Source organism: Tachypleus tridentatus, chromosome 12, assembly GCF_004210375.1.
Source record: "Tachypleus tridentatus isolate NWPU-2018 chromosome 12, ASM421037v1, whole genome shotgun sequence".
Classification (NCBI taxonomy): Eukaryota; Metazoa; Arthropoda; class Merostomata; order Xiphosura; family Limulidae; genus Tachypleus; species Tachypleus tridentatus.
Genome location: NC_134836.1, coordinates 125,640,712 through 125,665,236, shown reverse-complemented (window position 1 = coordinate 125,665,236; position 24,525 = coordinate 125,640,712). Strand labels below are relative to the sequence as shown.

Genomic DNA, 24,525 nt, shown 5'->3' with positions numbered 1-24,525 from the left:
GAAGGTTATGGTCTTGCAAAGTTTTATGCACTTCCATAAAAATGTCTTCTCCAGTTGTTCTTCCGTGCATGCTGCAAACTGATGCCAACTCTTCCGTGATCTGAAAGTCCAAAGTAACTCCACAAATGAACACGAGAAGTTGTGACATAATCGAGAGATCAGCAGACTTATCCAGTGCCAGAGAATACAATAGGAAGTTTCTAGCTTTCTGGAGTATCTGTAATGCGATGTTCTCTCCAAGTTCTTCTGCACTCTGTACAACTGAAGTTGCTGAAAGGCTGATACTTTCAAAGAAATTGGTTTTTTCAGGACACAGCTCATTTGCTGCTTCCGTCATACACTCTTTGATGAAGTTGCCATCAGTAAAAGGTTTTCCTCGCTCTGCCATCCTATGCACTATTTTGTAACTTGTACGAGTGACAGATTCATTTTCAGCAAACTTTCTCGTGAAGAGATTCTTTTGAGATTCAAAAAACACGTTTCATGGATTCAAATTTCTCAGAACGGAACTTTCCTAAAATTTTCAAATATGTTGATAGGTGTTTTGTTTCATAGTGACTCCGAAGATTGTACTATTTCAAAACGGCAACACTTTCGGTGCATATCACACAAGTAGCTTTCTGGTTTCCACAAAGAAGTACTTTTCTCCCCATTCTTCACGACACTCGGAGTCCACTTTTCTTATTTTAAAAGCAGCCATAACGATGGGTGAGGAAAAACAGGATCTGAAGATGAAAAACACAGAATGCTGTGAGAAAAGTATTGTACTGGTCCAAGAACACACAAACAAAATATATTGAAACGTACGTTTGCCACGACACTTACCTAAGAACGAAGTTACTTAAAAGCATAACCAGACTACTAAGAGAAATGAGCTTGCTGAAGCGGTAACCCTAGTCCGCTGAATTTACAAGACGAGTCGATAGGACGAGGGTTAAGTCTGTACTTGTTTTTAGAATCCTAATGCATTCATAGATACGTGCTTCAATATGAATAAATGGGCAGCAAGGACGAAAGAAGAATTTTCCTATTGGTTAAAAATGTGCACGACAGGCTTGTTTCTTTTTATCATAATGTCTTGTGTTTGTCAGCTTAAAGCGACCACCGGTGTGATTTATTTTGCATAACGTCTTGTGTTTGTCAGCTTAAAGCGACCATCGGTGTGATTTATTTTGTCATGACATTTGATGAAATGTCACTTTTTATTTCCAAGCGGCTAGCTGCTGGCAGGCTGGACAAAATGACCTCGAGGGTCCTATCCGGCCCGTGGGCCATAGTTTGGTGACCCCTGGTATAGCTAATCAGGTATATATACGTTTCTCTCATTCTTACTTATAAAGAATGTTAGATGTGCTACTGCATCAGTAAGGTACCCTTGATGTCAACAGTATTTATGACCATAAACCCAATAATATCGTATGAGATTCAGCGAGCTCAGGAGATTTAGGGTCATCCTAAATCTATATATTAAGCTGTTAGTGTAAGATAAATATCTAATAATAATAGAGTAATTGAATATTAAAAATAATAAAACTAGATTTATTAAAAATTGTAATTAATACTGTTAAAAAAGTAACAAAAACAGAATAAAGTAGTTTTACGGAGCACACTAAAACCAGATCTTTGCTTCATATAGTCTCATAGAATGTTTATTCACAGGTTTTGTTGAAAGTTATTTCAACTGTTTACAAGTTATTATATTACTAATGTTATAGAAATAAATATGTTAAATATACAAGTTTTGAAGAAGATTCAGAAACGAGGTTAGCACAAAAAATGTCTTTTTAAATGAAAATACTGTAACAGAAGTAGACAAAGTGTAATAAACATTTTGTTATGAATGCAATTTTGTTCCGTAACACCCTGAGAACTAATTTTTAACGTTACAACCATTTCATTATCAAACCTTCTTTCCCACTAAATGTCTCAGAATTTCATACAAAGTCAAGATGGCATTAAAATGTTTTCTTACGTTTTCTATAGGAGAGAGCTCAACTGATTGAACGACAGTACTCGGTAGATAAAGAAAAGTTTCAGAAGATAAGAATGTTACTGGTAAGAACTGATCTTTTGGCTTATCACTTTTAGCTGTTTGGTCAACTGATAATTCACAAATAACAAGCTATTCCACAAGAAAAGTGTGTCATTGGTAAGAACTGATCTTTTGGCTTATCACTTTCAGCTGTTTGGTCAACTGATAATTCACAAATAACAAGCTATTCCACAAGAAAAGTGTGTCATTGGTAAGAACTGATCATTTGGCTTATTAATTTGAACTACTCAGTGAAACAATACTCTAAAGATAGAGATTTATTTATTCTGTTCAAATGAAAAGAATTCCCAAGAAAACAAAATCCAACAACCAAGTAAAGTGGACTTTCTTGTAAGGAGTAGATAGCTATTTTGTTTGCTACTTTCCAAATACAGTTGGTTTACTTTTTGATGATTCACTCTGTTGACATTGAAATGTAATTTAAGATTTTCTAAGGTTAGAGTGTTTGTGGTTTAGATAAAACAGTTATAACACATTTTAAATTTCTAAGACTTCATTCTTCTGGTCTCACAACAAAAACCATTACGAATCTTGTCTCTGTGAAGAATTCTGGGAAAAAACAACTACTTAGTGTGTTGCTCTTGTAGTGATGAAAACATAAAGGTTAGGCCTAAAGTATACCTAACTGTATCTGAGATTTACATGTTGCCAAGGTATGAATTATAACTTTTGGTTTCAGGTTTATTACACAGGCAATATCTAGTACTTTATTATTTATTGATTGGATAGTATTAATATTTACATTTTTCTCTTTTCAAGTATAGAATACATGAGAATATTGAATAGATGTTTACTATTTTAATTCTAGGATAATTTATATGATTTAAGTAGTGTGTATACTTGACATTAAAATTCACGTTTTTCTGGTTAATCTCACAGTTAATGAACAAAAATGTGAAATATAAAGTGTATTTATTTTTTAAGTATTTCCAATTCTCAATTATTAATAATTTTATTTAGAAAAATATATTTGAGAAAATTATTATTTCAGGCCAAAAAAAATCGAGAAATTGCATCACTCCAAAGAAAGATAGACGAGGTTCCATCACGAGCAGAGCTTAATCAGTACCAGCGTCGTTTTATTGAGCTGTATAACCAAGGTGTGATTTAATCACTGCTTATTGTTGTAATAGACAAATTATTATAATCTCTAAACCAACCTGTATGTCGGAACTTCACTATCTTTGTTTTGTCTGGAAGAACTTGTACATGTGTTACTTACTCATCAAAGATTTGAATTAAAGTAATATACATGATCCATATTGTTCTGTAAACAATAACTGGTTTCTTTTCAGTTTCAGCAAGACACAGAGAAACCAAACAGTTTTACACCCTATACAACACCCTCGATGACACCCGTATGTACTTGAACAAAGAGGTGAGTGTTTCTATTACTAGCTTCAAATGTACACATAGATTTTTTGTTGCAAAACAACAACAAACTTGTTTCTAATGTTGGATTTAGAAAAATTGTAATTAGTTTGGAAACCTGATCACATTATGTTACTGTTGTTTTAAATAGTTTAGTAATCTGATCACATTATGTTACTGTTGTTTTAAATAGCTTAGTAACCTGATCACATTATGTTACTGTTGTTGTAAATAGTTTAGTAACCTGATCACATAAAACGTTACTGTTGTTCTAAATAGTTTAGTAACCTGATCACAATACACATTACTGTTGTAAATAGTTTAGTAACCTGATCACATTACACATTACTGTTGTTGTAAATAGTTTAGTAACCTGATCACATTACACGTTACTGTTGTTTCAAATAGTTTAGTAACTTGATCACATTACACATTACTGTTGTTGTAAATAGTTTAGTAACCTGATCACATTACACATTACTGTTGTTTTAAATAGTTTAGTAACCTGATCACAATACACATTACTGTTGTTGTAAATAGTTTAGTAACCTGATCACATTACACATTACTGTTGTTGTAAATAGATTAGTAACCTGATCACATTACACGTTACTGTTGTTTTAAATAGTTTAGTAACCTGATCACATTACACATTACTGTTGTTGTAAATAGTTTAGTAACCTGATCACATTACACGTTACTGTTGTTTTAAATAGTTTAGTAACCTGATCACATTACACATTACTGTTGTTTTAAATAGTTTAGTAACCTGATCACAATACACATTACTGTTGTTGTAAATAGTTTAGTAACCTGATCACATTACACATTACTGTTGTTGTAAATAGTTTAGTAACCTGATCACATTACACGTTACTGTTGTTTCAAATAGTTTAGTAACTTGATCACATTACACGTTACTGTTGTTGTAAATAGTTTAGTAACCTGATCATATTACACGTTACTGTTGTTTTAAATAGTTTAGTAACCTGATCACATTACACGTTACTGTTGTTTTAAATAGTTTAGTAACCTGATCACATTACATGTTACTGTTGTTTTAAATAGTTTAGTAACCTGATCACATTATGTTACTGTTCTTTTAAATAGTTTAGTAATCTGATGACATTGTGTTACTGTTGTTTTAAATAGTTTAGTAATCTGATCACATTATGTTACTATTGTTTTAAATAGTTTAGTAACCTGATCACATTATGTTACTGTTGTTGTAAATAGTTTAGTAACATGATCGCATTATGTTACTGTTGTTGTAAATAGTTTAGTAATCTGATCATATTACATGTTACTGTTGTTGTAAATAGTTTAGTGACCTGATCACATTATGTTACTGTTGTTGTAAATAGTTTAGTAACATGAACGCATTATGTTACTGTTGTTTCAAATAGTTTAGTAATCTGATCACATTATTGTACTATTGTTTTAAATAGTTTAGTAATCTGATCATATTACATGTTACTGTTGTTGTAAATAGTTTAGTGACCTGATCACATTATGTTACTGTTGTTGTAAATAGTTTAGTAACATGAACGCATTATGTTAGTGTTGTTTTAAATAGTTTAGTAACCTGATCACATTACGTTACTGTTGTTGTAAATAGTTTAGTAACCTGATCACATTACGTTACTGTTGTTGTAAATAGTTTAGTAACCTGATCACATTACGTTACTGTTGTTGTAAATAGTTTAGTAACCTGATCACATTATGTTACTGTTGTTCTAAATAGTTTAGTAACCTGATCACATTACACGTTACTGTTGTTTCAAATAGTTTAGTAACCTGATCACATTACACCTTACTGTTGTTGTAAATAGTTTAGTAACCTGATCACATTACACATTACTGTTGTTGTAAATAGTTTAGTAACCTGATCACATTACACATTACTGTTGTTTTAAATAGTTTAGTAACCTGATCACATTACACGTTACTGTTGTTTTAAATAGTTTAGTAACCTGATCACATTACACATTACTGTTCTTTTAAATAGTTTAGTAATCTGATCACATTGTGTTACTGTTGTTTTAAATAGTTTAGTAACCTGATCACATTACACATTACTGTTGTTGTAAATAGTTTAGTAACCTGATCACATTACATGTTACTGTTGTTTCAAATAGTATAGTAAACTGATCACATTACACCTTACTGTTGTTGTAAATAGTTTAGTAACCTGATCACATTACACATTACTGTTTTTTTAAATAGTTTAGTAACCTGATCACATTACACGTTACTGTTGTTTTAAATAGTTTAGTAACCTGATCACATTACACATTACTGTTCTTTTAAATAGTTTAGTAATCTGATCACATTGTGTTACTGTTGTTTTAAATAGTTTAGTGAACTGTTGCAGAAAGTTGTATCTGAATTCAGTTTATAAAGCAAACAATTATTTCACTTGTTTCTAAACTTTCTGTAAATTATTTCTTTATTGTGAACTCATATGTAAATTAAAAACACCATGCTTGCATGATTCCTCAATATAGAAGTGTAGCTGTCATGACTGAAGGAAGTCTTTTTCACTTTTAACAGAATATTGGTTTTTATGGTTTTAAGAAGAAGTTTTATTCAGAACGTAGGAATCACTTTAGTAATTGTTTGTTTTTCTACAGTGTTATTTTATAATCTTGTTCAGCATTGTCCACCAGGTGGTTTGTGATACAATTACATAAAATCAACATTTTATAAAGCATTGAGGATGAAGACAATGAACACATGTAAGGAGAGTATAGTTGTAGTTTATGAAGAGAATGAACACATGTAAGGAGAGTATAGTTGTAGTTGATGAAGAGAATGAACACATGAAGGAGAGTATAGTTGTAGTTGATGAAGAGAATGAACACACGTAAGGAGAGTATAGTTGTAGTTGATGAAGAGAATGAACACATGTAAGGAGAGTATAGTTGTAGTTGATGAAGAGAATGAACACATGTAAGGAAAGTATAGTTGTAGTTGATGAAGAGAATGAACACATGTAAGGAAAGTATAGTTGTAGTTGATGAAGAGAATGAACACATGTAAGGAGAGTATAGTTGTAGCTGATGAAGAGAATGAACACATGTAAGGAGAGTATAGTTGTAGTTGAAGAGAACGAACAATAACGAAGGAGAGTATAGTTGTAGTTGATGAAGAGAACGAACACATGTAAGGAGAGTATAGTTGTAGTTGATGAAGAGAACGAACACATGTTAGGAGAGTATAGTTGTAGTTGATGAAGAGAATGAACACACGTAAGGAGAGTATAGTTGTAGTTGATGAAGAGAACGAACACACGTAAGGAGAGTGCATTTGTAGTTGATAAAGATCAATGAACACAATAACATGTAAGGAGAGTATAGTTGTAGTTAATGAAGAGAATGAACACATGTAAGAGAGTATAGTTGTAGCTTGAAGAAGAAATGAACACACGTAAGGAGAGATATAGTTGTAGTTGAAGAGAACGAACACAAGTAAGGATAGTATAGTTGTAGTTGAAAGAGAATGAACACATGTAAGGAGAGTATAGTTGTAGTTGATGAAGAGAACGAACACACACGTAAGGAGAGCATAGTTATGTAGCTGATGAAGAGAATCAACACATGTAAGGAGAGCGTAGTTGTAGCTGATGAAGAGAACGAACACACGAAGGAGAGTATAGTTGTAGCTGATGAAGAGAACGAACACACGTAAGGAGAGCATAGTTGTAGTTGATGAAGAGAACGAACACACGTAAGGAAAGCATAGTTGTAGCTGATCAAGAGAACGAACACACGTAAGGAAAGTATAGTTGTAGTTGATGAAGAGAATGAACACATACGTAAGGAGAGTATAGTTGTAGCTGATGAAGAGAACGAACACATGTAAGGAGAGTATAGTTGTAGTTGAAGAGACGAATGAACAACGTAAGGAGAGTATAGTTGTAGCTGATGAAGAGAACGAAACACATGTAAGGAGAGTATAGTTGTAGTTGATGAAGAGAATGAACACATGTTAGGAGAGCATAGTTGTAGTTGATGAAGAGAATGAACACATACGTAAGGAGAGTATAGTATAGCCGATGAAAGATAGAACGAACACACGTAAGGAGAGTGTAGTTGTAGTTGATAAAAGACAATGAAACACATGTAAGGAGAGCATAGTTGAAGTTAATGAAGAGAATGAACACATGTAAGGAGAGCATAGTTGTAGTTGAAGAGAGAACGAACACATGTAAGGAGAGTATAGTTGTAGTTGATGAAGAGAACGAACACATGTAAGGAGAGCATAATTATAGTTGAAGAGAACGAACACACGTATGAGAGTATAGTTGTAGCTTGATGAAGAGAATGAACACATACGAAGGAGAGTATAGTTGTAGTTGATGAAGAGAACGAACACACGTAAGGAGAGTATAGTTGAAGCTGATGAAGAGAAACGAACATGTAAGGAGAGTATAGTTGTAGTTGATGAAAGAGAACGAACACACGTAAGGAGAGTATAGTTGTAGTTGATGAAGAGAACGAACACACGTAAGGAAAGTATAGTTGTAGCCGATGAAGAGAATGAACACACGTAAGGAGAGTATAGTTGTAGTTGATGAAGAATAAACGAACACATGTAAGGAGAGTATAGTTGTAGTTGAAGAGAAACGAATACAACGTAAGGAGAGTATAGTTGTAGTTGATGAAGAGAACGAACACATGTAAGGAGAGTATAGTTGTAGCTGATGAAGAGAACGAACACATGTTAGGAGAGTATAGTTGTAGTTGATGAAATAGAAACGAACACATGTAAGGAGAGTATAGTTGTAGTTGATGAAGAGAAACGAACACACGTAAGGAGAGTGTATTTGTAGTTGATAAAAGATCAAATGAACACACGTAAGGAGAGTATAGTTGTAGTTAATGAAAGAATGAATCACACGTAAGGAGAGTATAGTTGTAGTTGAAGAAGAAATGAACACACGTATGGAGAGTATAGTTGTAGTTGAAGAGAATGAACACAAGCTAAGGATAGTATAGTTGTAGTTGAAGAGAATGAACACACGTAAGGAGAGTATAGTTAGAAGCCGATGAAGAGAACGAACGAACACACGTAAGGAGAGTATAGTTGTAGCCGATGAAGAGAACGAACACATATAAGGAGAGTGTAGTCAGTAGCCGATGAAGAGAATGAACCACGAACGCATGGAGAAGGAGATATAGTTGTAGTTGATGAAGAGAACGAACACAATGTAAGGAGAGCATAGTTGTAGTTGATGAAGAGAACGAAACAACATGTAAGAAAGCATAGTTGTAGTTGATGAAAGAAGAATAGAACACGTAAGAAAAAGCATAGTCAGTTGTAGCTGATGAAGAGAACGAACACACGTAAGGAGAGAGATATAGTTGTAGATTGATGAAGAGAAATGAACACACGTAAGGAGAGTATAGTTGTAGTTGAAGAGAATGAATAATAACGTAAGGAGAGTATAGTTGTAGTTGATGAAGAAGAAACGAACACACGTAAGGAGAGTATAGTTGTAGCTGATGAAGAGAACGAAACACACGTTAGGAGAGCATAGTTAGTAGCCGATGAAATAGAGAACGAACACACGTAAGGAGAGCATAGTTGTAGTTGATGAAGAGAACGAACATCACGTAAGGAGAGTGTAGTTGTAGTTGATAAAACATCAATGAAACCAATACGTAAGAGTATAGTTAGTTAATGAAGAGAACGAACACACGTAAGGAGAGAGTATAGTTGTAGCCGAAGAGAATGAACACATGTAAGGAGAGTATAGTTGTAGTTGATGAAGAGAACGAACCAATACATGTAAGGAGAGCATAATTATAGTTGAAGAGAACGAACACATGTACGTAGGAGAGTATAGTTATAGTTAATGAAGAGAATGAAACAACATGTAAGGAGAGTATAGTTGTAGTTGAAGAGAATGAACATGTAAGGAGAGTATAGTTGTAGTTGATGAAGAGAATGAACACATATAAGGAGAGTATAGTTGTAGTTGAAGAGAATGAACACATGTAAGGAGAGTATAGTTGTAGTTGAAGAGAATGAACACATGTAAGGAGAGTATAGTTGTAGTTGAAGAGAATGAATACATGTAAGGAGAGTGTAGTTGTAGTTGAAGCGAATGAATACATGTAAGGAGAGTATAGTTGTAGTTGATACTTAAGAATAAAGCTAGTTTTAATTATCACTGCTATCAGTGGAACCATAGTGAACTTTCATAATGAACCAACTATTAAATAATTAGTTACTTGGTGTATTTACAGTAAATTGTGTTAAATTGTTGTTTTCACTAAAAGTGTTTTTAATTCACAATATGACATGTTTTTATTAACGCTGATATTGTTTTAAGGTGAATCTATTAAATTCCATTCTGGACAACTTTACAGAGTAAGTACATTTATACACCTATTTTGTTTAATTCTATAGAGTATCACTAATCAGGTATTGTTAATTCTGGAAATACAAACATTTTCCCAGCCTTTCAAATAGTTCAGAAGTTTGAAGTTGTGATTAAAAATTAAAAGCAAACAATATTAATAACTAAACACAATCATGCCAGTAAGCCTCAAAATTCCCTCAGTGTATTATGGTTAATGGACTAATGAAAGAAAATGGTTGTCTTTTTTACCTTTTATCATTCATATGCAAACTGACTTTTACTGTCTGATTCAGTAGTTGATATAACATGCTATGGCCTGGCCAGATGGTTTAAACACATGATTCTCAATCTGAGGGTCATAGGTTTGAATCTTCTTCCCACCAAACATCCTTATCCTTTCAGCCAAAGGGGCATTATAATATTATGTTCAATCTCACTATTCATTGGTGAAAAATGATTCCAGAGTTTACAGTGGGAGGTGATGGTTAGGGATCTTCCCTCTAGTCTTCCACTGCTAAATTAGGGGCAGCTAGCATAGATAGCCCTCATGTAGCTTTATGTGGTATTTAAAGTAAAACCATACATGATATAAAAGTACAATGAGTAACATATGATATTGTTATTAATAGAAACATATTTCCACACTTCTTTCTTTAGACACAACATTACAGAAACTATAACTATCTATAGAAACTAAGCTCACTGATACTAAACATTATTTACTGTGGTTTAGTTTACAGTAAAATATTATAAACATTGTTTACTGTATCTGACTGGTGTGGACTTTACACTAACCTGATCACATTACACGTTACTGTTGTTGTAAATAGTTTAGTAACCTGATCACATTACACCTTACTGTTTTTTAAATAGCTTAGTAACCTTATCACATTACACATTACGGTTGTTTTAAATAGCTTAGTAACCTGATCACATTACACATTACTGTTGTAAATAGCTTAGTAACCTGATCACATTACACATTACTGTTGTTTTAAATAGTTTAGTAACCTGATCACATTACACATTACGGTTGTTTTAAATAGCTTAGTAACCTGATCACATTACACATCACTGTTGTTTTAAATAGCTTAGTAACCTGATCACATTACACATTACGGTTGTTTTAAATAGCTTAGTAACCTGATCACATTACACATTACTGTTGTTGTAAATAGCTTAGTAACCTGATCACATTACACGTTACTGTTGTTTTAAATAGTTTAGTAACCTGATCACATTATACATTACGGTTGTTTTAAATAGCTTAGTAACCTGATCACATTACACATTACTGTTGTTTTAAATAGCTTAGTAACCTGATCACATAACATGTTACTGTTGTTTTAAATAGCTTAGTAACCTGATCAAATTACACATTACGGTTGTTTTAAATAGCTTAGTAACCTGATCACATTACACATTACTGTTGTTTCAAATAGCTTAGTAACCTGATCAAATTACACATTACGGTTGTTTTAAATAGCTTAGTAACCTGATCACATAAGGCATTACGGTTGTTTTAAATAGCTTAGTAACCTGATCACATTACACATTACGGTTGTTTTAAATAGCTTAGTAACCTGATCACATTACACATTACGGTTGTTTTAAATAGCTTAGTAACCTGATCACATTACACATTACTGTTGTTTTAAATAGCTTAGTAACCTGATCACATTACACATTACGGTTGTTTTAAATAGCTTAGTAACCTGATCACATTACACAATACTGTTGTTTTAAATAGCTTAGTAACCTGATCACATAACACATCACGGTTGTTTTAAATAGCTTAGTAACCTGATCACATTACACATTACTGTTGTTTTAAATAGCTTAGTAACCTGATCACATTACATTACTGTTGTTTTAAATAGCTTAGTAACCTGATCACATTACATTACTGTTGTTTTAAATAGCTTAGTAACCTGATCACATTACACATTACTGTTGTTTTAAATAGCTTAGTAACCTGATCACATTACACCTTACTGTTGTTGTAAATAGCTTAGTGACCTGATCACATAACATGTTACTGTTGTTGTAAATAGCTTCGTAACCTGATCACATTATATGTTACTGTTGTTGTAAATAGCTTAGTAACCTGATCACATTATATGTTACTGTTGTTGTAAATAGCTTAGTGACCTGATCACATTATATGTTACTGTTGTTGTAAATAGCTTAGTGACCTGATCACATTACAAGTTACTGTTGTTGTAACTAGCTTAGTGACCTGATCACATAACATGTTACTGTTGTTGTAAATAGCTTAGTGACCTGATCACATAACATGTTACTGTTGTTGTAAATAGCTTAGTGACCTGATCACATAACATGTTACTGTTCTTGTAAATAGCTTAGTAACCTGATCACATTATATGTTACTGTTGTTGTAAATAGCTTAGTAACCTGATCACATTACAAGTTACTGTTTTTGTAAATATCTTAGTGACCTGATCACATTACCAGTTACTGTTGTTGTAAATAGCTTAGTGACCTGATCACATAATGTTACTGTTGTTGTAAATAGGTCAGTAACCTGATCACATTACAAGTTACTGTTGTTGTAATTAGCTTAGTGACCTGATCACATAATGTTACTGTTGTTTACAATACCTGAGTAACCTGATCACATTACACGTTACTGTTGTTTTCAATAGCTGAGTAAATTGATCATAAGATCAAAACACTCAAAACCTGATCTATAGTTGTGTTTCTACAAGTACTTGTTGATCATTCAACTAACATTCATCATGAATAGTCTGCCTAAACGATCTATCAAAGAATATTATTCATGTACTTGTACTGTATTTCTAGTGGATGAATAGTTGTTACTGTGTGTAATGTTTAACATTTCACATCATCGACATGTACTTGTACTGTATTTCTAGTAGATGAATAGTTGTTACTGTGTGTAATGTTTAACATTTCACATCATCGACATGTACTTGTACTGTATTTCTAGTAGATGAATAGTTGTTACTGTGTGTAATGTTTAACATTTCATATCACTGACATGTACTTGTACTGTATTTCTAGTAGATGAATAGTTGTTACTGTGTGTAATGTTTAACATTTCATATCACTGCCATGTACTTGTACTGTATTTCTAGTAGATGAATAGTTGTTACTGTGTGTAATGTTTAACATTTCATATCACTGTCATGTACTTGTACTGTATTTCTAGTAGATGAATAGTTGTTACTGTGTGTAATGTTTAACATTTCATATCACTGACATGTACTGTATTTCTAGTGGATGAATAGTTGTTACTGTGTGTAATGTTTAACATTTCATATCACTGTCATGTACTTGTACTGTATTTCTAGTAGATGAATAGTTGTTACTGTGTGTAATGTTTAACATTTCATATCACTGACATGTACTGTATTTCTAGTAGATGAATAGTTGTTACTGTGTGTAATGTTTAACATTTCATATCACTGACATGTACTTGTACTGTATTTCTAGTAGATGAATAGTTGTTACTGTGTGTAATGTTTAACATTTCATATCACTGACATGTACTTGTACTGTATTTCTAGTAGATGAATAGTTGTTACTGTGTGTAATGTTTAACATTTCATATCACTGCCATGTACTTGTACTGTATTTCTAGTAGATGAATAGTTGTTACTGTGTGTAATGTTTAACATTTCATATCACTGACATGTACTGTATTTCTAGTGGATGAATAGTTGTTACTGTGTGTAATGTTTAACATTTCATATCACTGTCATGTACTTGTACTGTATTTCTAGTAGATGAATAGTTGTTACTGTGTGTAATGTTTAACATTTCATATCACTGACATGTACTGTATTTCTAGTAGATGAATAGTTGTTACTGTGTGTAATGTTTAACATTTCATATCACTGACATGTACTTGTACTGTATTTCTAGTAGATGAATAGTTGTTACTGTGTGTAATGTTTAACATTTCATATCACTGTCGTGTACTTGTACTGTATTTCTTGTAGATGAATAGTTGTTAATGTGTGTAATGTTTAACATTTCATATCACTGACATGTACTTGTACTGTATTTCTAATAGATGAATAGTTGTTACTGTGTGTAATGTTTGACATTTCATATCACTGTCATATACTGGTTCTGTATTTCTAGTAGATGAATAGTTGTTACTGTGTGTAATGTTTGACATTTCATATCACTGACATGTACTTGTACTGTATTTCTAGTGGATGAATAGTTGTTACTGTGTGTAATGTTTAACATTTCATATCACTGTCATGTACTTGTACTGTATTTCTAATAGATGAATAGTTGTTACTGTGTGTAATGTTTGACATTTCATATCACTGACATGTACTTGTACTGTATTTCTAATAGATGAATAGTTGTTACTGTGTGTAATGTTTGACATTTCATATCACTGACATGTGCTTGTACTGTATTTCTAGTGGATGAATAGTTGTTACTGTGTGTAATGTTTGACATTTCATATCACTGTCATATACTGGTTCTGTATTTCTAGTAGATGAATAGTTGTTACTGTGTGTAATGTTTGACATTTCATATCACTGACATGTACTTGTACTGTATTTCTAGTGGATGAATAGTTGTTACTGTGTGTAATGTTTGACATTTCATATCACTGTCATATACTGGTTCTGTATTTCTAGTAGATGAATAGTTGTTACTGTGTGTAATGTTTGACATTTCATATCACTGACATGTACTTGTACTGTATTTCTAGTGGATGAATAGTTGTTACTGTGTGTAATGTTTAACATTTCATATCACTGTCATGTACTGTATTTCTAGTGGATGAATAGTTGTTACTGTGTGTAATGTTTAACATTTCATATCACTGACATGTACTTGTACTGTATTTCTAGTGGATGAATAGTTGTTACTGTGTGTAATGTTTAACATTTCATATCACTGACATGTACTTGTACTGTATTTCTAGTAGATCAATAGTTGTTACTGTGTGTAATGTTTAACATTTCATATCACTGTCATATACTGGTTCTGTATTTCTAGTAGATGAATAGTTGTTACTGTGTGTGTATGTTTGACATTTCATATCACTGACATGTACTTGTACTGTATTTCTAGTGGATGAATAGTTGTTACTGTGTGTAATGTTTAACATTTCATATCACTGTCATGTACTGTATTTCTAGTGGATGAATAGTTGTTACTGTGTGTAATGTTTAACATTTCATATCACTGACATGTACTTGTAAATTGTATTTCTAGTAGATGAATAGTTGTTACTGTGTGTAATGTTTAACATTTCATATCACTGTCATGTACTTTTACTGTATTTCTAGTAGATCAATAGTTGTTACTGTGTGTAATGTTTAACATTTCATATCACTGTCATGTACTTGTACTGTATTTCTAGTGGATGAATACTTGTTACTGTGTGTAATGTTTAACATTTCATATCACTGACATGTACTTGTACTGTATTTCTAGTAGATCAATAGTTGTTACTGTGTGTAATGTTTAACATTTCATATCACTTTCATGTACTTGTACTGTATTTCTAGTAGATGAATAGTTGTTACTGTGTGTAATGTTTAACATTTCATATCACTGACATGTACTTGTACTGTATTTCTAGTAGATGAATAGTTGTTACTGTGTGTAATGTTTAACATTTCATATCACTGTCATGTACTTGTACTGTATTTCTAGTAGATGAATAGTTGTTACTGTGTGTAATGTTTAACATTTCATATCACTGACATGTACTGTATTTCTAGTAGATGAATAGTTGTTACTGTGTGTAATGTTTAACATTTCATATCACTGTCATTTGTAATTGTATTTCTAGTAGATGAATAGTTGTTACTGTGTGTAATGTTTAACATTTCATATCACTGACATGTACTTGTATTTCTAGTAGATGAATAGTTGTTACTGTGTGTAATGTTTAACATTTCATATCACTGACATGTACTTGTAACTGTATTTCTAGTAGATGAATAGTTGTTACTGTGTGTAATGTTTAACATTTCATATCACTGTCATGTACTTGTACTGTATTTCTAGTAGATGAATAGTTGTTACTGTGTGTAATGTTTAACATTTCATATCACTGACATGTACTTGTACTTGTATTTCTAGTAGATGAATAGTTGTTACTGTGTGTAATGTTTAACATTTCATATCACCGTCATATACTTGTACTGTATTTCTAGTAGATGAATAGTTGTTACTGTGTGTAATGTTTAACATTTCATATCACTGACATGTACTTGTACTGTATTTCTAGTAGATGAATAGTTGTTACTGTGTGTAATGTTTAACATTTCATATCACTGTCATGTACTTGCTTTATGTGTATTTCTAGTAGATGAATAGTTGTTACTGTGTGTAATGTTTAACATTTCATATCACTGACATGTAATTTGTACTGTATTTCTAATAGATGAATAGTTGTTACTGTGTGTAATGTTTAGACATTTCATATCACTGTCATATACTGGTTCTGTATTTCTAGTAGATGAATAGTTGTTACTGTGTGTAATGTTTGACATTTCATATCACTGACACGTACTTTGTATTGTATTTCTGTAGATGAATAGTTGTTACTGTGTGTAATGTTTAACATTTCATATCACTGTCATGTACTTGTACTTGTATTTCTAGTAGATGAATAGTTGTTACTGTGTGTAATGTTTAACATTTCATATCACTGATGTACAAAATGTATTTCTAGTAGATGAATAGTTGTTACTGTGTGTAATGTTTAACATTTCATATCACTGTCATGTACTTGTACTGTATTTCTAGTAGATGAATAGTTGTTACTGTGTGTAATGTTTAACATTTCATATCACTGACATGTACTGTATTTCTAGTAGATGAATAGTTTGTTACTGTGTGTAATGTTTAACATTTCATATCACTGACATGTACTTGTACTGTATTTCTAGTAGATGAATAGTTGTTACTACTGTGTAATGTTTAACATTTCATATCACTGTCATGTACTTGTACTGTATTTCTAGTAGATGAATAGTTGTTACTGTGTGTAATGTTTAACATTTCATATCACTGACATGTACTTGTACTGTATTTCTAGTAGATGAATAGTTGTTACTGTGTGTAATGTTTGACATTTCATATCACCGTCATATACTGGTTACTGTATTTCTAGTAGATGAATAGTTGTTACTGTGTGTAATGTTTGACATTTCATATCACTGACATGTACTTGTAAATTGTATTTCTAGTGGATGAATAGTTGTTACTGTGTGTAATGTTTAACATTTCATATCATCGACATGTAACTTGTACTGTATTTCTAGTAGATGAATAGTTGTTACTGTGTGTAATGTTTAACATTTCATATCACTGACATGTACTTGTACTGTATTTCTAATAGATGAATAGTTGTTACTGTGTGTAATGTTTGACATTTCATATCACCGTCATATACTGGTTCTGTATTTCTAGTAGATGAATAGTTGTTACTGTGTGTAATGTTTAACATTTCATATCACTGACATGTACTTGTACTGTATTTCTAGTGGATGAATAGTTGTTACTGTGTGTAATGTTTGACATTTCATATCACCGTCATATACTGGTTCTGTATTTCTAGTAGATGAATAGTTGTTACTGTGTGTAATGTTTGACATTTCATATCACTGACATGTACTTGTACTGTATTTCTAGTGGATGAATAGTTGTTACTGTGTGTAATGTTTAACATTTCATATCACTGTCATGTACTGTATTTCTAGTAGATGAATAGTTGTTACTGTGTGTAATGTTTAACATTTCATATCACTGACATGTACTTGTACTGTATTTCTAGTAGGATGAATAGTTGTTACTGTGTGTAATGTTTAACATTTCATATCACTGACATGTACTTTGTACTGTATTTCTAGTAGATGAATAGTTGTTACTGTGTGTAATGTTTAACATTTCATATCACTGACATCATACTGGTTACTGTATTTCTAGTAGATGAATAGTTGTTACTGTGTGTAATGTTTGACATTTCATATCACTGACATGTACTTGTAAAATTGTATTTCTAGTAGATGAATAGTTGTTACTGTGTGTAATGTTTAACATTTCATATCACTGTCATGTACCTTGTATTTCTAGTGGATGAATAGTTGTTACTGTGTGTAATGTTTAACATTTCATATCACTGACATGTACTTGTACTGTATTTCTAGTAGATGAATAGTTGTTACTGTGTGTAATGTTTAACATTTCATATCACTGACATGTACTTGTACTGTATTTCTAGTAGATGAATAGTTGTTACTGTGTGTAATGTTTAACATTTCATATCACTGACATGTAACTTGTACTGTATTTCTAGTAGATGAATAGTTGTTACTGTGTGTAATGTTTAACATTTCATATCACTGGGACATGTACACTTGTACTTGTATTTCTAGTAGATGAATAGTTGTTACTGTGTGTAATGTTTAACATTTCATATCACTGACATGTACTGTATTTCTAGTAGATGAATAGTTGTTACTGTGTGTAATGTTTAACATTTCATATCACTGACATGTACTGTATTTCTAGTAGATGAATAGTTGTTACTGTGTGTAATGTTTAACATTTCATATCACCGACATGTACTGTATTTCTAGTAGATGAATAGTTGTTACTGTGTGTAATGTTTGACATTTCATATCACCGACATGTAATTTGTACTGTATTTCTAGTAGATGAATAGTTGTTACTGTGTGTAATGTTTAACATTTCATATCACTGACATGTACTTGTACTGTATTTCTAGTAGATTAATAGTTGTTACTGTGTGTAATGTTTAACATTACATATCACTCACATGTACTGTATTTCTAGTAGATGAATAGTTGTTACTGTGTGTAATGTTTAACATTTCATATCACTGTCATGTAGTACTGTATTTCCCAGTAGATGAATAGTTGTTACTGTGTGTAATGTTTAACATTTCATATCACTGTCATGTACTTGTACTGTATTTCTAGTAGATGAATAGTTGTTACTGTGTGTAATGTTTAACATTTCATATCACTGATATGTACTTGTACTGTATTTCTAGTAGATGAATAGTTGTTACTGTGTGTAATGTTTAACATTTCATATCACTGTCATGCGTAATTTAGTGGTAATTGTATTTCTAGTAGATGAATAGTTGTTACTGTGTGTAATGTTTAACATTTCATATCACTGACATGTACCACTGTATTTCTAGTGGATGAATAGTTGTTACTGTGTGTAATGTTTAACATTTCATATCACTGTCATGTACTTGTACTGTATTTCTAGTAGATGAATAGTTGTTACTGTGTGTAATGTTTAACATTTCATATCACTGACATATACTGTACTGTATTTCTAGTAGATGAATAGTTGTTACTGTGTGTAATGTTTAACATTTCATATCACCTGACATGTAACTTGTACTGTATTTCTAGTAGATGAATAGTTGTTACTGTTACTGTGTGTAATGTTTAACATTTCATATCACTGTCATATAAATTTGTACTGTATTTCTAGTAGATGAATAGTTGTTACTGTGTGTAATGTTTAACATTTCATATCACTGATTATGTACTTGTAAACTTGTATTTCTAGTAGATGAATAGTTGTTACTGTGTGTAATGTGTTTGATTACATTCCATATCACCTGTCAACATATATACTGGTTCTGTATTTCTAGTAGATGAATAGTTGTTACTGTGTGTAATGTGTTTAACATTTCATATCACTGACATATACTTGTACTGTATTTCTAGTAGATGAATAGTTGTTACTGTGTGTAATGTTTAACATTTCATATCACTGACATGTAATTTGTACTTGTATTTCTAGTAGATGAATAGTTGTTACTGTGTGTAATGTTTGAACATTTCATATCACTGACATGTACTTTGTACTTGTATTTCTAGTAGATGAATAGTTGTTACTGTGTGTAATGTTTAACATTTCATATCACTGTCATGTACTGTTCTGTATTTCTAGTAGATGAATAGTTGTTACTGTGTGTAATGTGTTTGAACATTTCATATCACTGACATGTAACTTGTACTGTATTTCTAGTGGATGAATAGTTGTTACTGTGTGTAATGTTTGAACATTTCATATCACCGTTGTCATGTACTGGTACTGTATTTCTAGTAGATGAATAGTTGTTACTGTGTGTAATGTTTAACATTTCATATCACTGACATGTACTTGAAATTGTATTTCTAGTAGATGAATAGTTGTTACTGTGTGTAATGTAATGACATTCTCACACTCACCTCATGTACTTTGTACTGTATTTCTAGTAGATGAATAGTTGTTACTGTGTGTAATGTTTAATATTTCATATCACTGACATAATTGTATTTCTAGTAGATGAATAGTTGTTACTCTGTGTAATGTTTAACATTTCATATCACTGACATGTAATTTGTAACTGTATTTCTAGTAGATGAATAGTTGTTACTGTGTGTAATGTTTAACATTTCATATCACTGACATGTACTGTATTGTATAGTAGATGAATAGTTGTTACTGTGTGTAATGTTTAACATTTCATATCACTGACATGTGTACTTTGTAAATTGTATTTCTAGTAGATGAATAGTTGTTACTGTGTGTAATGTTTAACATTTCATATCACTGTCATGTAATTTTGTACTGTATTTCTAGTAGATGAATAGTTGTTACTGTGTGTAATGTTTAACATTTCACTATCAAGGTCATATAACTTGTAAATTGTATTTCTAGTAGATGAATAGTTGTTACTGTGTGTAATGTTTAACATTTCATATCACTGACATAAAACTGTACTGTATTTCTAGTAGATGAATAGTTGTTACTGTGTGTAATGTTTGACATTTCATATCACTGACATGTACTTTGTTCTGTATTTCTAGTAGATGAATAGTTGTTACTGTGTGTAATGTTTGACATTTCATATCACTGACATGTAATTTGTACTGTATTTCTAGTAGATGAATAGTTGTTACTGTGTGTAATGTTTAACATTTCATATCACTGTCATAATACTTGTAACTGTATTTCTAGTAGATGAATAGTTGTTACTGTGTGTAATGTTTAACATTTCATATCACTGACATGTACTTGTACTGTATTTCTAGTAGATGAATAGTTGTTACTGTGTGTAATGTTTAACATTTCTCATCACCACATATACTTGTACTGTATTTCTAGTAGATGAATAGTTGTTACTGTGTGTAATGTTTAACATTTCATATCACTGACATGTACTTGTACTGTATTTCTAGTGGATGAATAGTTGTTACTGTGTGTGTATGTTTCACATTTCATATCACTGTCATGTACTGGTTCTGTATTTCTAGTAGATGAATAGTTGTTACTGTGTGTAATGTTTGACATTTCATATCACTGACATGTGAATTTGTACTGTATTTCTAGTGGATGAATAGTTGTTACTGTGTGTATGTGTTTAACATTTCATATCACTGTCATGTACTGTATTTCTAGTGGATGAATAGTTGTTACTGTGTGTAATGTTTAACATTTCATATCACTGACATGTAATTCTTGTAATTGTATTTCTAGTGGATGAATAGTTGTTACTGTGTGTAATGTTTAACATTTCACATCACTGACATACGTAATTTGTACTGTATTTCTAGTAGATGAATAGTTGTTACTGTGTGTAATGTTTAACATTTCATATCACTGTCATGTACTGGTACTGTATTTCTAGTAGATGAATAGTTGTTACTGTGTGTGTAATGTTTAACATTTCATATCACTGACATATTACTTTGCAATTGTATTTCTAGTGGATGAATAGTTGTTACTGTGTGTAATGTTTAACATTTCATATCACTGTCATGTACTGTATTTTCTAGTAGATGAATAGTTGTTACTGTGTGTAATGTTTAACATTTCATATCACTGACATGTACTTGTACTGTATTTCTAGTAGATGAATAGTTGTTACTGTGTGTAATGTTTAACATTTCATATCACTGACATGTACTTGTACTGTATTTCTAGTAGATGAATAGTTGTTACCTGTGTGTAATGTTTAACACTTCATATCACTGACATGTAAATTTTACTGTATTTCTAGAGTAGATGAATAGTTGTTACTGTGTGTAATGTTTAACATTTCATATCACTGACATGTACTTTGTACTGTATTTCTAGTAGATGAATAGTTGTTACTGTGTGTAATGTTTAACATTTCATATCACTGACATGTACTTGTACTTGTATTTCTAGTAGATGAATAGTTGTTACTGTGTGTAATGTTTAACATTTCATATCACTGACATGTACTTGTACTGTATTTCTAGTGGATGAATAGTTGTTGTTACTGTGTAATGTTTAACATTTCATATCACTGACATGTACCTCTGTATTTCTAGTAGATGAATAGTTGTTACTGTGTGTAATGTTTAACATTTCATATCACTGACATAAAATTGTATTTCTAGTGGATGAATAGTTGTTACTGTGTGTAATGTTTAACATTTCATATCACTGACATGTTGTACTGTATTTCTAGTAGATGAATAGTTGTTACTGTGTGTAATGTTTAACATTTCATATCACTGACATGTACTGTATTTCTAGTAGATGAATAGTTGTTACTGTGTGTAATGTTTGACATTTCATATCACTGTCATGTACTTGTTCTGTATTTCTAGTAGATGAATAGTTGTTACTGTGTGTAATGTTAACACATTTCATATCAACTGACATGTACTTACTGTATTTCTAGTAGATGAATAGTTGTTACTGTGTGTAATGTTTAACATTTCATATCACTGACATGTAATTTGTACTGTATTTCTAGTAGATGAATAGTTGTTACTGTGTGTAATGTTTAACATTTCATATCATTGACATGTAATTTGTACCTGTATTTCTAGTGTAGATGAATAGTTGTTACTGTGTGTAATGTTTAACATTCTCATATCACTGACACACCCTTGTACTTGTATTTCTAGTAGATGAATAGTTGTTACTGTGTGTAATGTTTAACATTACTCATATCACTGTCATGTACTGGTTCTGTATTTCTAGTAGATGAATAGTTGTTACTGTGTGTAATGTTTGACATTTCATTATCACTGTCATATGTACTTGTACTGTATTTCTAGTAGATGAATAGTTGTTACTGTGTGTAATGTTTAACATTTCATATCACTGTCATGTACTTGTACTGTATTTCTAGTAGATGAATAGTTGTTACTGTGTGTAATGTTTAACATTTCATATCACTGACATAAACTTGTACTGTATTTCTAGTAGATGAATAGTTGTTACCTGTGTGTAATGTTTAACATTTCATATCACCGTCATGTACTTGTACTGTATTTCTAGTAGATGAATAGTTGTTACTGTGTGTAATGTTTAACATTTCATATCACTGACATGTACTGTACTGTATTTCTAGTAGATGAATAGTTGTTACTGTGTGTAATGTTTAACATTTCATATCACTGACATGTACTTGTACTGTATTTCTAGTAGATGAATAGTTGTTACTGTGTGTAATGTTTAACATTCTTATATCACCTGTGATGGTACTTGTAATTGTATTTCTAGTAGATGAATAGTTGTTACTGTGTGTAATGTTTAACATTTCATATCACCTGACACAAAATTTGTACTGTGTATTCTTAGTAGATGAATAGTTGTTACTGTAAAAAAATGTTGGACACTTCATATCACTGACATGTACTTGTACCTTGTTATTTCTAGTAGATGAATAGTTGTTTACTGTGTGTGTATGTTTAACATTTCATATCACTGTCATGTACTTGTAAATTGTATTTCTAGTAGATGAATAGTTGTTACTGTGTGTAATGTTTAACATTTCATATCACCGACATAAACTTGTACTGTATTTCTAGTAGATGAATAGTTGTTACTGTGTGTAATGTTTAACATTTCATATCACTGTCATGTACTTGTTCTGTATTTCTAGTAGATGAATAGTTGTTACTGTGTGTAATGTTTAACATTTCATATCACTGACATGTACTTGTACTGTATTTCTAGTAGATGAATAGTTGTTACTGTGTGTAATGTTTGACATTTCATATCACTGTCATGTACTGGTTCTGTATTTCTAGTAGATGAATAGTTGTTACTGTGTGTAATGTTTAACATTTCATATCACTGACATGTAATTTGTACTGTATTTCTAGTGGATGAATAGTTGTTACTGTGTGTAATGTTTAACATTTCCATCAACATTGCTCATGTACTTGTATTTCTAGTGGATGAATAGTTGTTACTGTGTGTAATGTTTAACATTTCATATCACTGACATAAAATTTTGTACTGTATTTCTAGTAGATGAATAGTTGTTACTGTGTGTAATGTTTAACATTTCATATCACTGTCATATATACTGGTTCTGTATTTCTAGTAGATGAATAGTTGTTACCTGTGTGTAATGTTTAACATTTTCATATCACTGACATGTACTGAAATTGTATTCTAGTAGATGAATAGTTGTTACTGTGTGTAATGTTTAACATTTCATATCACTGTCAATTGTACTGTATTTCTAGTGGATGAATAGTTGTTACTGTGTGTAATGTTTAACATTTCATATCACTGACATATTGTACTTGTACTGTATTTAGTAGATGAATGAATAGTTGTTACTGTGTGTAATGTTTAACATTTCATATCACTGACATAAAATTTGTAAATTGTATTTCTAGTAGATGAATAGTTGTTATTACTGTGTATTTCTAGTAGATGAATAGTTGTT

At 31.4% G+C, this 24,525-nt stretch overlaps 1 protein-coding gene across 6 annotated transcripts in view; it reads left to right on the top strand.

Moving 5' to 3' along the window:
- Window positions 1–24,525, top strand: part of LOC143234618 (coiled-coil domain-containing protein 93-like) — a 94,725-nt gene that overhangs the window by 33,945 nt on the left and 36,255 nt on the right. For 4 of the 6 annotated variants that reach the window (XM_076472087.1, XM_076472086.1, XM_076472085.1 and 1 more), the window contains 4 exons: window positions 1,984–2,055; window positions 3,045–3,153; window positions 3,349–3,431; window positions 9,765–9,802. In XM_076472087.1, coding sequence (XP_076328202.1) covers window positions 1,984–2,055; window positions 3,045–3,153; window positions 3,349–3,431; window positions 9,765–9,802 — 302 coding nt within the window. The remainder of the gene's footprint in view (window positions 1–1,983; window positions 2,056–3,044; window positions 3,154–3,348; window positions 3,432–9,764; window positions 9,803–24,525) is intronic. The other 2 variants (XR_013018738.1, XR_013018737.1) reach the window with 1 other exon arrangement.